This window comes from Triticum urartu, unplaced genomic scaffold, assembly GCF_003073215.2.
Source record: "Triticum urartu cultivar G1812 unplaced genomic scaffold, Tu2.1 TuUngrouped_contig_4484, whole genome shotgun sequence".
Classification (NCBI taxonomy): domain Eukaryota; kingdom Viridiplantae; phylum Streptophyta; class Magnoliopsida; order Poales; family Poaceae; genus Triticum; species Triticum urartu.
The window spans coordinates 1-12,325 of record NW_024115076.1 but is presented as its reverse complement, the minus strand read 5'-3'; the positions used below and the strand labels follow the sequence as shown (position 1 = coordinate 12,325).

At 43.3% G+C, this 12,325-nt stretch overlaps 3 protein-coding genes across 4 annotated transcripts; 1 reads left to right on the top strand and 2 right to left on the bottom strand.

Annotated features, from left to right (window-relative positions):
- Nucleotides 1-6: 6 nt before the first annotated feature.
- LOC125527895 (ABC transporter B family member 6-like) lies at nt 7-8,440 on the top strand. 2 transcript variants are annotated; one of them, XM_048692404.1, is made up of 12 exons: nt 81-219; nt 699-1,459; nt 2,368-2,422; nt 2,499-2,674; nt 2,774-2,974; nt 3,185-3,444; nt 3,525-3,835; nt 3,995-4,215; nt 4,294-4,634; nt 5,001-5,788; nt 5,897-6,138; nt 6,825-8,440. In XM_048692404.1, exons 2-12 carry the CDS (start codon nt 1,346-1,348, stop codon nt 8,052-8,054), a joined length of 3,939 nt encoding a protein of 1,312 aa, XP_048548361.1. In that variant the 5' UTR covers nt 81-219; nt 699-1,345; the 3' UTR covers nt 8,055-8,440. The 2 variants fall into 2 exon arrangements, with proteins under 2 accessions (XP_048548360.1, XP_048548361.1); XM_048692403.1 differs by lacking the exon at nt 699-1,459 and having other exon boundaries at nt 7-219.
- Nucleotides 8,441-8,536: 96 nt separating this feature from the next.
- Nucleotides 8,537-10,498, bottom strand: LOC125527896 (photosynthetic NDH subunit of lumenal location 1, chloroplastic-like). Its single transcript, XM_048692405.1, has 8 exons — nt 10,234-10,498; nt 10,056-10,152; nt 9,880-9,963; nt 9,661-9,734; nt 9,348-9,470; nt 9,190-9,261; nt 8,956-9,052; nt 8,537-8,875 (listed from the first exon to the last, which is right to left on the bottom strand). The coding sequence occupies exons 1-8, from the start codon at nt 10,264-10,266 to the stop codon at nt 8,766-8,768; spliced, it is 690 nt and encodes a 229-aa protein (XP_048548362.1). The 5' UTR covers nt 10,267-10,498; the 3' UTR covers nt 8,537-8,765.
- Nucleotides 10,499-10,989: 491 nt separating this feature from the next.
- On the bottom strand, nt 10,990-12,283 carry LOC125527897 (E3 ubiquitin-protein ligase CSU1-like). The gene has a single exon (XM_048692406.1). It carries the CDS (start codon nt 11,588-11,590, stop codon nt 11,132-11,134), a length of 459 nt encoding a protein of 152 aa, XP_048548363.1. The 5' UTR covers nt 11,591-12,283; the 3' UTR covers nt 10,990-11,131.
- Between the last annotated feature and the right edge of the window lie 42 nt (nt 12,284-12,325).

Below are 12,325 nucleotides of genomic sequence, written 5' to 3'. Positions count from 1 at the left end.
CCCCCTCCCGCCGCGGTCTCCTTCTGGAGGCTGTTCGAGTTCGCCGACGGCCTCGACTGGGCGCTCATGGCCGCTGGCGCGCTCGCTGCCGCCGCCCACGGCGCCGCACTCGTCGTCTACCTGCACTACTTTGGGAGGTCCTTGAATTTGCTCGACTCTGAACGGATTCAGTCTGCTCTCCACGGCCGTAGCGACGAGCTGCTCAACCAATTCAAGCAGGTAAGCTGATGCTTCGTGTGCTCGTCTCTTAATTGCACGCATGACAGGATCTGCTACCTGATATTTATTGCCGGAGCCAAATTTGTTATTCTTTAATTTTGCTATTATTGGGGCTGGGAAGTTTTTTTTGTACTTTTTGCGCTTGCTATACTTATGGGGGCTGGTATACTCTACATTTCTTACTTATTTGTGTGCTATTCTCAGTACATGTAAACCCTAAACCAGCTCATACTTAATTTTGCCGTGTGCTGTTAGGTCACTTACACAATATTGATAACCAGCTCTTGGAAGATTTACCAGCTGAAAATTGTTCGTCACACTGCAAAATTTTGTGCGTAGCAGTTATATTTATGACTCAGGTTACATATCATCTAGAATCAGTGCATTTGGAACTTTTGGATGCAAATTTTGCCATGAAATTATGCATATTCTAAGTCGGCGGTTTGCTTGATGATGTGATATGTCTCCTTGGCTTTTAGTTGTGGCCTTGTGGGTGATTGGCTGATTGCGTCTGGAGGGCAGGTTCGGGTTTTGTGCACTTATGCGCTTTTCTGACCAAAGCGCACATTAAGCGCTAGGCGTTTTGCGATTGCCCAGCGCCCAGCGCCTAGCGCCTGGCTTTTTTTTTGGTCATGCAGGTATGTGTTGCGGTGTATTCTGGAATTTGGGTGTTGCAATATCTTAGGCAGGGTTGATTTATTGTGCTGTTTGTCTAGCAGACTTAGAGGATTGCAGCATGGCAGGGCCTGAGGTTGCCTATTGGATTGAGTTGTACTCCCTCCGTTCCAAATTACTCGTCGGAGAAATGGATGTATCTAGAACTAAAATACATCTAGATACATCCATACCTGCGACAAGTAATTCGGAACGGAGGGAGTATTGTTTTAGCTTTGCTGACAAGCTCGGGATATACAAAACTGAACACATTGTGGCTGGTCCTGTTAGGTCTCATATTGGTGAATTGGTGCTTGTACATAGTGCAAATGGAATGCCATTAGTTTAGTTCTGTATACTTCAAGTTGTGCGTATGGTGAAGATTTATCACATTTGTACCAAATTTGTCTTTCCTTGATCGGGCAGGATGCCCACAAAAAGCGGCTTTTTTTGCTCTTTTAATTGGTGACTGATGAAAATAGTGGGAGCATGTGAAGAAGTGTTGATCATAACCATAGAAGAAGATGACATGAAGTTTCTTCCTGCTGGCCACTGGGGATCCCTATGTGAGAAGCAAGTGAGCAGGGTGAGGTGGTAGCTTGTAGTCTCACCTCAATATCTGTATTGGAGTCAGTTTTGTTGAGTTTCACTGTTGGCCTATGCCCTTTTAGCTAGTTCAACGTGTTTTCATTAGTCCTTTAAACAAGTGAGCCAGTCGTGGTGGGTCTTGTTAGGCTTTAAGCAGTAGTCCTGTTTGAAAGATTAAGCAGTGGTCCTGTTTGAAAGATAGTTATCATTGTGAAATAAGTTTTTCCAGTGAGTCTAGTTTCTTGAAGTCCAGGCAGTCAACCGAGAAAGGAGGTTATGATGAGGAAGTCTTCTTGTCTGTGTTCCCCTTCAAGGTCTCGGCTACACTAGAGGAGAGGTGCCGAAAGTAAAAGTTTGAAAAAGACGACTAAACTAGTTTGCTTAAGATTTATTCATTATTAAATTTCCAACCTCAGCGAATGGCTCGAGTTGAGAAGAGAAGGATCGATTCTTTTCCAATAAATGAACTCAATTTCCAAAATTCAATTAATTAATTACTCCCTCCGTCCTGAATTACTTGTTGCAGAAATGGATAAAAATGGATGTATCTAGAACTAATATATGTCTAGATACATCCATTTCTGCGACAAGTAATTCCGGACGGAGGGAGTACTATACTAGATTAGCAATATATTCTTTCTGTACCTAAAACAATCAACTAGTCCCTCCGTTCGGAATTACTTGTCTCGGAAATGGATGTATCTAGAACTAAAATACATCTAGATACATCCATTTTTGCGACAAGTAATTCCGAACGGAGGGAGTATTAACTAAATAATCTATTTTAATCTAAAGGAGTGCAAGTATATGCACATGTTTTAGCACTTCTATTCAATGCATTCTACTGCCCAATCCATATACCTTTTTTTCTTACAATCTTCACATCTTATGCTGTTTCATTTGCAGCATGCTCTGTATATCATCTACATAGCTGCTGGTGTTTTTGTTGCAGGATGGATAGGTAAGTTAAGAGCCTTTGTTTAAATATTTTCTCGCTCAGCATGTGTATGTACCTAATGTAATTTTTGATTCTCCAGAGGTATCATGCTGGATTCTCACTGGGGAACGGCAAACTGCTGTCATCAGATCAAAATATGTCCAGGTCTTGCTAAATCAAGACATGAGCTTCTTTGATACATATGGAAACAATGGTGATATAGTTAGTCAAGTTCTGAGTGACGTATTGCTGATTCAGTCCGCAATTAGTGAGAAAGTAAGTTCAGAGTGAATATGCTTTGACTGCTGTATGAGTATGTTTGCAGCATGAACTTTGATCGTTTTGGTCTGTTCTAACAACTCAGTGCTTTTGTAGGTAGGCAACTACATACACAATATGGCCACATTCGTCGGCGGTCTCATTGTTGGCCTGCTCAATTGTTGGCAAATAGCACTCCTAACTCTTGCCACTGGACCCTTGATTGTAGCTGCAGGCGGAATATCTAACATATTTCTCCATAGACTGGCTGAAAACATTCAAGATGCATATGCCGAAGCGGCTAGTATTGCTGAACAGGTTTCACCCTGTGAACTTCGCCATGCTGTCCATTTCTTGCGCATTTGTTTACAAATATCCACCTTTTAACATTGAGAACACTATTTCCCAGATCAGATATTTCTCCACTCTTTGTATTGTGCATCGCACTATATTCTTGTAGCATGTACAAATAATATGCCAAATATAACCGGTTCCGATTTTACTTGACAAAAACATGTGGATGTGCAGGCCACCTCATACATCAGGACGCTATATGCTTTTACCAATGAAACTCTTGCAAAGTACTCCTATGCTACCTCACTTCAAGCAACTCTAAGATATGGAATTTTGATAAGTCTTGTCCAAGGAATTGGCCTTGGATTTACCTATGGACTGGCCATCTGTTCCTGTGCTTTGCAACTCTGGGTTGGAAGACACCTAATTTCTCGTGGGAAAGCTGATGGTGGTCAAGTTGTGGTAGCTTTATTTGCAGTAATTTTGAGTGGCCTGTAAGCAACATAATCCTATACATTCCCCTGTTTCCCTCCATCAAGAGTGTCTTTACCTAATATATTTTCCTGTTTTTTAGTGGTCTGAACCAAGCAGCTACAAACTTCTATTCATTTGAGCAAGGGCGAATTGCTGCTTATAGACTATATGAGATGATAAGTCGTTCAACTTCAAGCACCAATCTGGAAGGGACCACTATACCCCAAGTGCAGGGGAACATCGAATTCAGAAACGTGTATTTCAGTTATCTCTCACGTCCTGAAATTCCAATTTTAAGTGGTTTCTTTCTCAGTGTACCAGCCAGAAAAACTGTTGCACTTGTTGGTAGAAATGGCTCAGGGAAAAGCAGCATAATTCCTCTAATGGAGAGGTTCTACGATCCAACGTTAGGTAACATCATTGAGAAGCATCTGATTTTCATCTCCAAGTTTCTCACCTCCTAGGAGGCTTGTTCTCTCTTTCTTTTCAATGAAATCACGAAGGTCCTTAGCGTTTTCTTGAAAAAAAAAGTTTCCCCATTTGCTAAGACAGCTCTTTTTACGTTTTCAGGGGAAGTCCTGCTGGATGGGGAAAATATCAAGAATTTGAAAGTAGAATGGTTAAGAAGCCAAATTGGTCTGGTTACACAAGAACCTGCACTGCTGAGTTTGAGCATCCGCGAAAACATTGCTTATGGAAGATTTGCTACCTTTGATCAGATAGAAGAAGCAGCCAAGACAGCACATGCTCATGGGTTCATCAGTTCACTCGAAAAGGGATATGAAACACAGGTAATGGTAGTGCCAAATAATTAGGCATGGATGCTCCAGTCCATTTTGTTATCATTCTGATTTTATTTACCTCCCTAGGTTGGTCGAGCTGGTTTGGCGTTGACTGATGAACAGAAGATCAAAATTTCTATCGCTCGTGCTGTGCTTTCGAGTCCATCAATTCTCTTACTTGACGAAGTCACGGGAGGACTTGATTTTGAAGCTGAAAAGGCTGTGCAAGGAGCATTAGATGTTCTCATGCTGGGAAGGTCGACCATTATAATAGCTAGGCGCCTTAGCCTCATTAAACATGCTGATTACATAGCTGTAATGGAGGAGGGACATCTTGTTGAAATGGGGACACATGATGAATTGCTAAACTTGGATGGCCTTTATGCTGAGCTTTTGAGATGTGAGGAAGCAACAAAACTTCCTAAGAGGTAAGCTGTTTTTTCTGGACAATTCCTGGTAAGACTGAGTTTGCATTAGTTTAGATTTAGTATCACATTGTTTTTCAGTCTAGACTAACCAAGGGTTCTGTGTCTGGGACCTAGCTGGCACAATTATAAGAAATAAAACTCTGTCCAGTCCTGGATAATTTGATACTAAACGCTCTTATATTTCTTTACAGAGGGAGTACTTGTTTATTTGCTAATTTCCAAAATATGCCTTAATGCTGTGAGCATCCAGCTACTGTGCTGAAGAAATAGCGATTAACCTGGTTGTTCTTACGTTGTTCCAGCTGTGCTAGATTTGCACTATTATTTTACCAGAGCTACTCTATTTACTCTGTCAATCTTTCTCAGGATGCCAACCAAGAATAGTAGGGAGCGCAAGTCACTCCAATTTGAGGATCCACCAATCAGCCAAAATTTTCAAGAATCATCCTCTCCTAAGATGGCAAAATCACCTTCTCTTCAAAGAACACATGGCATGCTTCAGTTTTGGCGATCAGACACCACCAGAAATTCCCATGATTCACCAAAGGATCGAAGTCCACCTCCAGAACAAACTACAGATAATGGAATACCTTTAGTTGCAACTGAAAGAGCACCGTCCATCAAGAGACATGACAGTTTTGAAATGGAATTGCCCAACCTTCCGAAGGTTGACATCCATCCCATACAACGGCAATCTTCAAAGAATGCAGGACCTGACTCGCCTATATCTCCTCTTTTGACTTCTGATCCAAAAAATGAGCGTTCACATTCACAAACTTTTAGTAGACCACAGAGTGAACGTGATGATACAAGTTCTGAACAGAGTGAACCTGATGAATTGCAACATCACAAGCCACCATCATTTTGGAGACTGGCAGCACTTAGCATTGCTGAATGGCCTTATGCTCTCTTAGGCACAATTGGTGCTGCTATATTTGGCTCATTTAATCCACTGCTTGCTTACACAATAGCACTTACAGTGTCGGCATATTATCAAATAGAAGTTAGTGACATGCACCATGAAGTGAACAGGTGGTGTTTATTCATAGTAGGAATGGGTGTTATTACAGTGCTGGTCAACTGGTTGCAACATTTCTATTTTGGAATTATGGGGGAGAAGATGACTGAACGTATAAGAAGAATGATGTTCTCCGGTATGCTATCTGTGCCTTTATACATATGAGCTGTTTTTTTTAGTCTGCTGCAATCGTGAAGTTAGATTTGATCTTCTAGAATTCCACACTAATTTAGTTCTTTCACAGCAATGCTGCGCAATGAGGCTGGATGGTTTGACAAAGAGGAGAATAGTGCTGATACACTATCCATGCGCCTGGCAAACGATGCTACATTTGTCCGTGCTGCATTCAGTAACCGTCTTTCCATATTCATACAAGACACTGCTGCGGTTTCTGTAGCTCTTCTCATTGGAATGTTGTTGGGATGGCGTGTGGCGCTTGTTGCACTTGCAACTTTACCTGTTCTTGTTATCTCTGCCATTGCACAGGTAATACAGCCTGAAGGTTTTTTGGTCTGTTATATTATCACCTCAAAAGTCTGAAACGGAGTAGCATATTTTGGCATGTTAACAGAAGTTGTGGTGTCTGTTGGTGAGACCATTGAGCATTTTTGTGTATACCGAGAGTTCGGACCGAAAACCCTTAAATATATCACACAGGGCCTTTTCGGAAACAAAATACTGGGGTTGATTCAAGTGTTGCCTAGGTTATTTTTATATTACCTTGTGGATGTTAAAACATAAAAAGGGACCCATACAAGTCAAGTCTAAGAAAGCAAACTCACTGGGCCCTGGATGGTTTGGAAATTGTCACTTGAACATGTGGCTCTAGTATATACCACCTTGCAAATATGATCTTTATTATCTGTTAAGGGTCAGTGACATTTCAAACTTCAGAAATATTTTTGATCGTGTTACAAATGGCCTCTCCTGTCAATAATCAACACGATCTGCACTCTCTTTCTATAGCCACATATTTGGTATTCCCTAATAATACAGTGTCCGTATAATTATTTAATTGCCTGATCTGTTAAACACTGAAATTTGCAACACTAATCTTGAACTGCATGCATATCTTTCACAATTTGGCATTCAGTAACTTGATACTGTGTATTTTATGTTAGAACTGGTGCAAATAGGCATGTTCTAAATTGATATGATAAACCATTTTACAGAAATTATGGCTTGCTGGCTTCTCAAAAGGAATCCAGGAGATGCATAGAAAGGCTTCATTAGTACTTGAGGATGCAGTCCGTAACATTTACACCGTTGTTGCTTTTTGTGCTGGAGACAAGATAATGGAACTCTACAAATTACACCTTGGTAAGATACTGAAGCAAAGTCTTGTGCATGGGTTGGCTATAGGCTTCGGTTTTGGTTTCTCGCAGTTTCTTCTTTTTGCCTGCAACGCCCTCCTTCTGTGGTACATTGCCACCTCAGTGGACAAGCAGCGCCTGACAATAGCCACGGGGCTAAAACAGTACATTCTATTCTCGTTTGCATCATTTGCATTGGTGGAGCCCTTTGGACTTGCCCCATACATACTTAAGCGGCGGAAGTCTCTCACTTCAGTGTTTGAAATTATTGACCGAGAGCCAAAGATTGATCCTGATGACAACACTGGCCTGAAACCACCCAATGTCTATGGGAGCATTGAATTCAAGAATGTTGATTTCTCCTATCCAGTTCGTCCAGAAATCTTTGTGCTGAGCAATTTCAATCTTAAGGTGAGCGGTGGGCAAACAGTTGCAGTGGTAGGTGTTTCAGGATCCGGGAAGAGCACTATCATTTCGTTAATTGAGAGATTTTATGACCCAATGTCTGGCCAAGTTCTGCTGGATGGCCGAGATCTGAAATCGTTCAACCTGAGATGGTTACGAAGCCACATGGGCCTAATTCAACAAGAACCCGTCATTTTCTCGACAACAATAAGGGAGAACATTATCTATGCAAGGCACAACGCAACGGAGGCTGAGATGAAGGAAGCTGCAAGGATAGCGAATGCTCATCATTTCATTAGTAGCTTGCCACATGGCTATGACACTCATGTGGGAATGCGAGGGGTTGATCTGACACCTGGGCAGAAGCAACGTATTGCCATTGCTAGAGTGGTTTTGAAGAATGCGCCGATATTGTTGTTGGACGAGGCCAGCTCTGCGATCGAGTCTGAATCAAGTAGAGTGGTACAGGAAGCTCTTGACACATTGGTCATGGGGAACAAGACAACGGTCCTGATAGCGCACAGGGCAGCGATGATGAAGCATGTGGATAACATTGTTGTCCTAAATGGTGGTAGGATAGTTGAGCAGGGCACACATGACTCTCTGATGGACCTGAACGGTCTCTATGTTAGATTGATGCAGCCCCATTTTGGCAAGGGCCTTCGCCAGCATCGGCTAGGCTAATGTAATTAATGTTGGGTTTGTTAGGTGTAAATTATGTTAGGGCATGACCAAGTTCCCCTGTCGCTCTCTGTCCAGACGCGTAGCTCCACGGTTGGGGCTGCTGGCGATGTTCCGAATGCGCAGAAGGGTGGCCTGGTCTTGACAAAATTTTCGACTGGAGATTGAGATGACTAGTTGTGTTGAATCTGTAGGGAGCTTTTATCCTGGAAATAGGTAGCAAGTTTGGTGGGAGGGCATTGTAATTGTTTGTAATATATGAGTTGCAAACATTCTTTGGGAGGCTCTGCGCACTCGATTCATTTCGCCTTGTAATGCGCCGATTTGATGATTCAGGTGTGTGTAAAGAAAAGTCTTCTTAATAGGTTGAATTCCTGGTGATTTGATTACGCCTGTTTAGCGATGATCGTGTGGATTGTCGTTTGTTCATTCAACAGTCTGTGTGTCGATTACCCCCTGTGGAAACCAGGGCAGTCCTGACGAACTGTGCTAGGAATCATACTCCCTCTGGTTCCTCAATATGGTTTTAAAGAAATACATTTTGACCACTAATTCATGTATACTGGTTCCACTAGATTCGTACAAGCATGAGTAGCGCGATGTCTGAGCAATGCAGATTCGTTGGGTTGGGTTCCTCTCGGCCTCAGGCGACACCAGGTTTCGCCCGCGTTGCAACGGTCGGATGGTGCCGACGGACATCAAGAACTTGCGCAATCAGGCGTTCAAGTCGTAGATCTTGAAGGAGTCGGCGACGACTTTGAGCCTGTTGCGCAGCCTGCTCCACCGGCGCTCGTTAGCCGTCACGATCAGCGTGTAGTACCTCCCTGCCAAAAACCAACACCAACTCAGCTTCGTGTCCACAGGAGGGGGAAACACATGACCAGAATCCCCATGAAACGTGTACCGTTCCCGATGGCGACCGTCGCAAACGCCGACACGCCGTAGCCCGGCGCCTCCAGATCGTACTCAAACGTCCAGTAGTTCCTGCCATCTACCGTACGCTGCCAATTTACAGCACAACAAAGTAACCGCTCATCTTTCCGATCTTTGCAGCGTAGCAGATCGGGAATTCTATGGCTGGTCGATGAGATTCGACAACTTAAAAATTGCAACGCAAGCAGTGGATGAAACGGCAAACCTCTTGCATTTCATAGATCGTTGGTATCTGGTTCGGAGCAGCGTACACTTCGGTTACCAAATTGAAGATCGCCTGAGGGAAGATGAAGCAGTGGTCAGAAGAAAGGGAAGACGAGATCTGGTCCAAAGTCCAGAAAATCCAGGCGGAAGGCTACCTACCTCATCCATTGGGCCTAGGTCACGAATGTCTGTTTTCTGAGTAGGAATGAAGGCCACACGGACAGACTGCAGCTGCACATTACGGTCCTTGAACGCTGAATCATGGCCCAAGAAGTCGAAATCCTGACATGAAGCACGCGGGGAAACAAAAGCGTTATGTGAATGAAATCCACAAGAGCCAATGACTCGAGAAAAAAATAATTATTTGGCATCTGAATTGTCCTTCTTGCACACTAATTTACTACTCACATATTGGATGTAATAAGATCTTATATATGAGACGGAGGGAGTACTAGTAAACATGACAAATTACCCTCCAATCAGCTGGGTAGAGGTACGAATATCCGTCGTTTGCATCGACGTAAGAGCGGTAATTCTTTGGTACTTCTGAAATCTAGGAACAACTCCAGTTAGCATTAGCTCACACAATCCTACTGTACATGGGGATGCTAATATTTAACAAGCTGATAACTTGCATAGTTGCATATCGCCTGCCATGGAGGTGAAACTGAACAATTAACAATGGGCATACCTTCAGCATCTGCAGAGCTGCTGTTTAACAGGACAGTGGATAATGCCCCAGCACCAAGCAGTGCCAATCTCCTTTTTGTGACCTCTATAGTAAGGTCAGGAAGGGAGATTCTATCAACAATTTTTCCTGTGCCAACCTTTAAAAACACATAGAGATGAACAGCACACGAGAATTACTCTTCTCATCCGAGGATGCTTCGCTCGAGCTCGCGTTCACCACCGAAGGGGGAGCCCCGTTCAGCCTGGCAGTGGCCGTGCAGTTCGGCGCAATCAACTGAAGACAACACCGGGTTCTGAGTCCAGGAACGAAATCAAGAGAAGGATGATAACAGGGTTCATTAAAGCACATACTTACCTGTTTGGATATCAAGCTCTGCAGGCTTGCCATTTCACCTTGAGTGGAGCTCTGATCCTAGCCTGCCCCAGGTTGGTTGGCTATCTGTTGCCGCTGGAGCTGGACTGTGGTCCGTAAGCTTCTCCATGTGTTGCGTGCGTGGGTGGAAGCCAAGGCTGCCAGGTCAGCGTTTCCATTATCCTTTTCAAAACCTTTTGTTTCTTTGTTTTGTGCTGGCCATCGGCTCACAAAAGGGGACCATTCATTCCCTTCTGATGGATAGTACTAGAAAAACAGCAAAATCGTCTTATATTTTGGGACGGAGGTTGTAGTTCATAACTTGGTCGGTTTTGGTTTGTTTCCTGTGGTGATTTTGTCGAGATATGTCTGACCTAACGCATTCTCCATTTCCTGTGGTTTAACTACATAGATGGAGACATAATCTGTAGAGATGCAAAAGTCATCTCACCACAGAATTTGCAGAAATGGAAAAGCCATCTCACTGCAAAGGGATATGCTACAGACTTATAGTACTGCTTACCACTAGGGACTCTTTGGATTGCAGATTTTTTTTATCCTTCCAGAAGTTCCAAAGAGGCCCTAAGTTCTGAATGTGGACAAAGCATGATGGTACAAGGAAAACGAATATCTGCTCTTACAGCAAGGTTTGCTCATGCAGAATCTCCAGTGTGACAACATATAAAACTAGTAAGACAGTCAAGCGCCAAAGAAATCCTTAGATACTGCATCAGAGCAAAACCACAAGCACGATATCACTTGGATGAAAAACCTGAGTATCGTTTGTTCCAGATCATACTTATCAAAAAGATATCAAAACATTTAAAAATTCCAGGTTACATATATTCGTGCCACAACGATAACTGACAGCATTATACAACAACAGTTACATAATTGAAGGCTATGCCTTAGGAGCAGGCTTCACCAATCCTAGCCCAGAACCACTCCCTAAATGCTTGAAGTTCTTTGCCTCTAGGTGGTCATCGTGTGCGGCGAAACCCGTTCCTCCTTTTTCTAAATTAATCAAATTCCTCTCTTTGCACGGTTTGCTGCACATTAAGCAGACCTTATCTGTTGCTATGAACTTGTCCGAGCACTTCTTGCAGAAGACATGGCCACAGGTGCTGATCGCCACCAGGGACATTGTGTTTGTGAGATTGGACTTGCAGCTGGGGCAGATGTAGCTTTTCTCCACTGACTTACTGCTCTTCTGACGAGCGTTCTCCTCGGTGAAAGAAATAGGGAAGAGTGATTTCAGCTTGAGCTTCTCCTGCCCCTCAGGACAGATTGTGTCAGTAGAAGGAGCATCTACCTTGACAGTGGCTTCGGGTGTAGCTGACGGAAGCCAGAACGCCTTCATGGTGCGTAGGGCTTCCTCTTCAAAGGAGGTAGTCTTCACACTGTTGGCTCCATGAAAACCATTCTTGTCTTGGGAACCGCTGCGATCATAGTACTGGGGGACTGCTCCATGATTCTGCTGATCAAAAGCATCCAACTCCTTGGATTTTTGCAGCACCAGCTTCTCCTCCTCCTCTTCCTTCTCTTGCTTTTTCTGGGAATCATGAGCTATAAGCTTGCTGGAAGAAGGAAAAACACTCAGAAATCCATACCTTTTATTTGGTTGAACAAGCAAGCAGATAACTTAAGGGCAAGTATAGCAATTTCGAATGTCCACTAAGAACAGGAATATAGATTCAAACTACTTCAGTGATCAATTGCTGAAATGTTGATGACAAATGGCATGGGGAAGTATCATAGTCTTATGGACACCGAAACTGTACTAATTTACTATATACTAGTAGAAATTCAATGATGAAGCAAGATCATTTTCTCTTGAAATTCAGGGATAACTACTATACTGTAGCTAGTACTAGCAACATAACACCACCGATCCAAACACTTCACCATGACAAATGCCCATCCCAGGATCGAATTTCAATTGCCGCCCCAAATTCTCATACATGGCGCGACCTCCAGTGCCACAAAACTAAAACACCGTGCTAAAAGAGTTCTCATAGTACCAAGGAAAATGGCAAGCTACGATAAGTCCAACAAGCCCTATCCATGAGGAACCCTACAATCCTAGGAGCAGGAA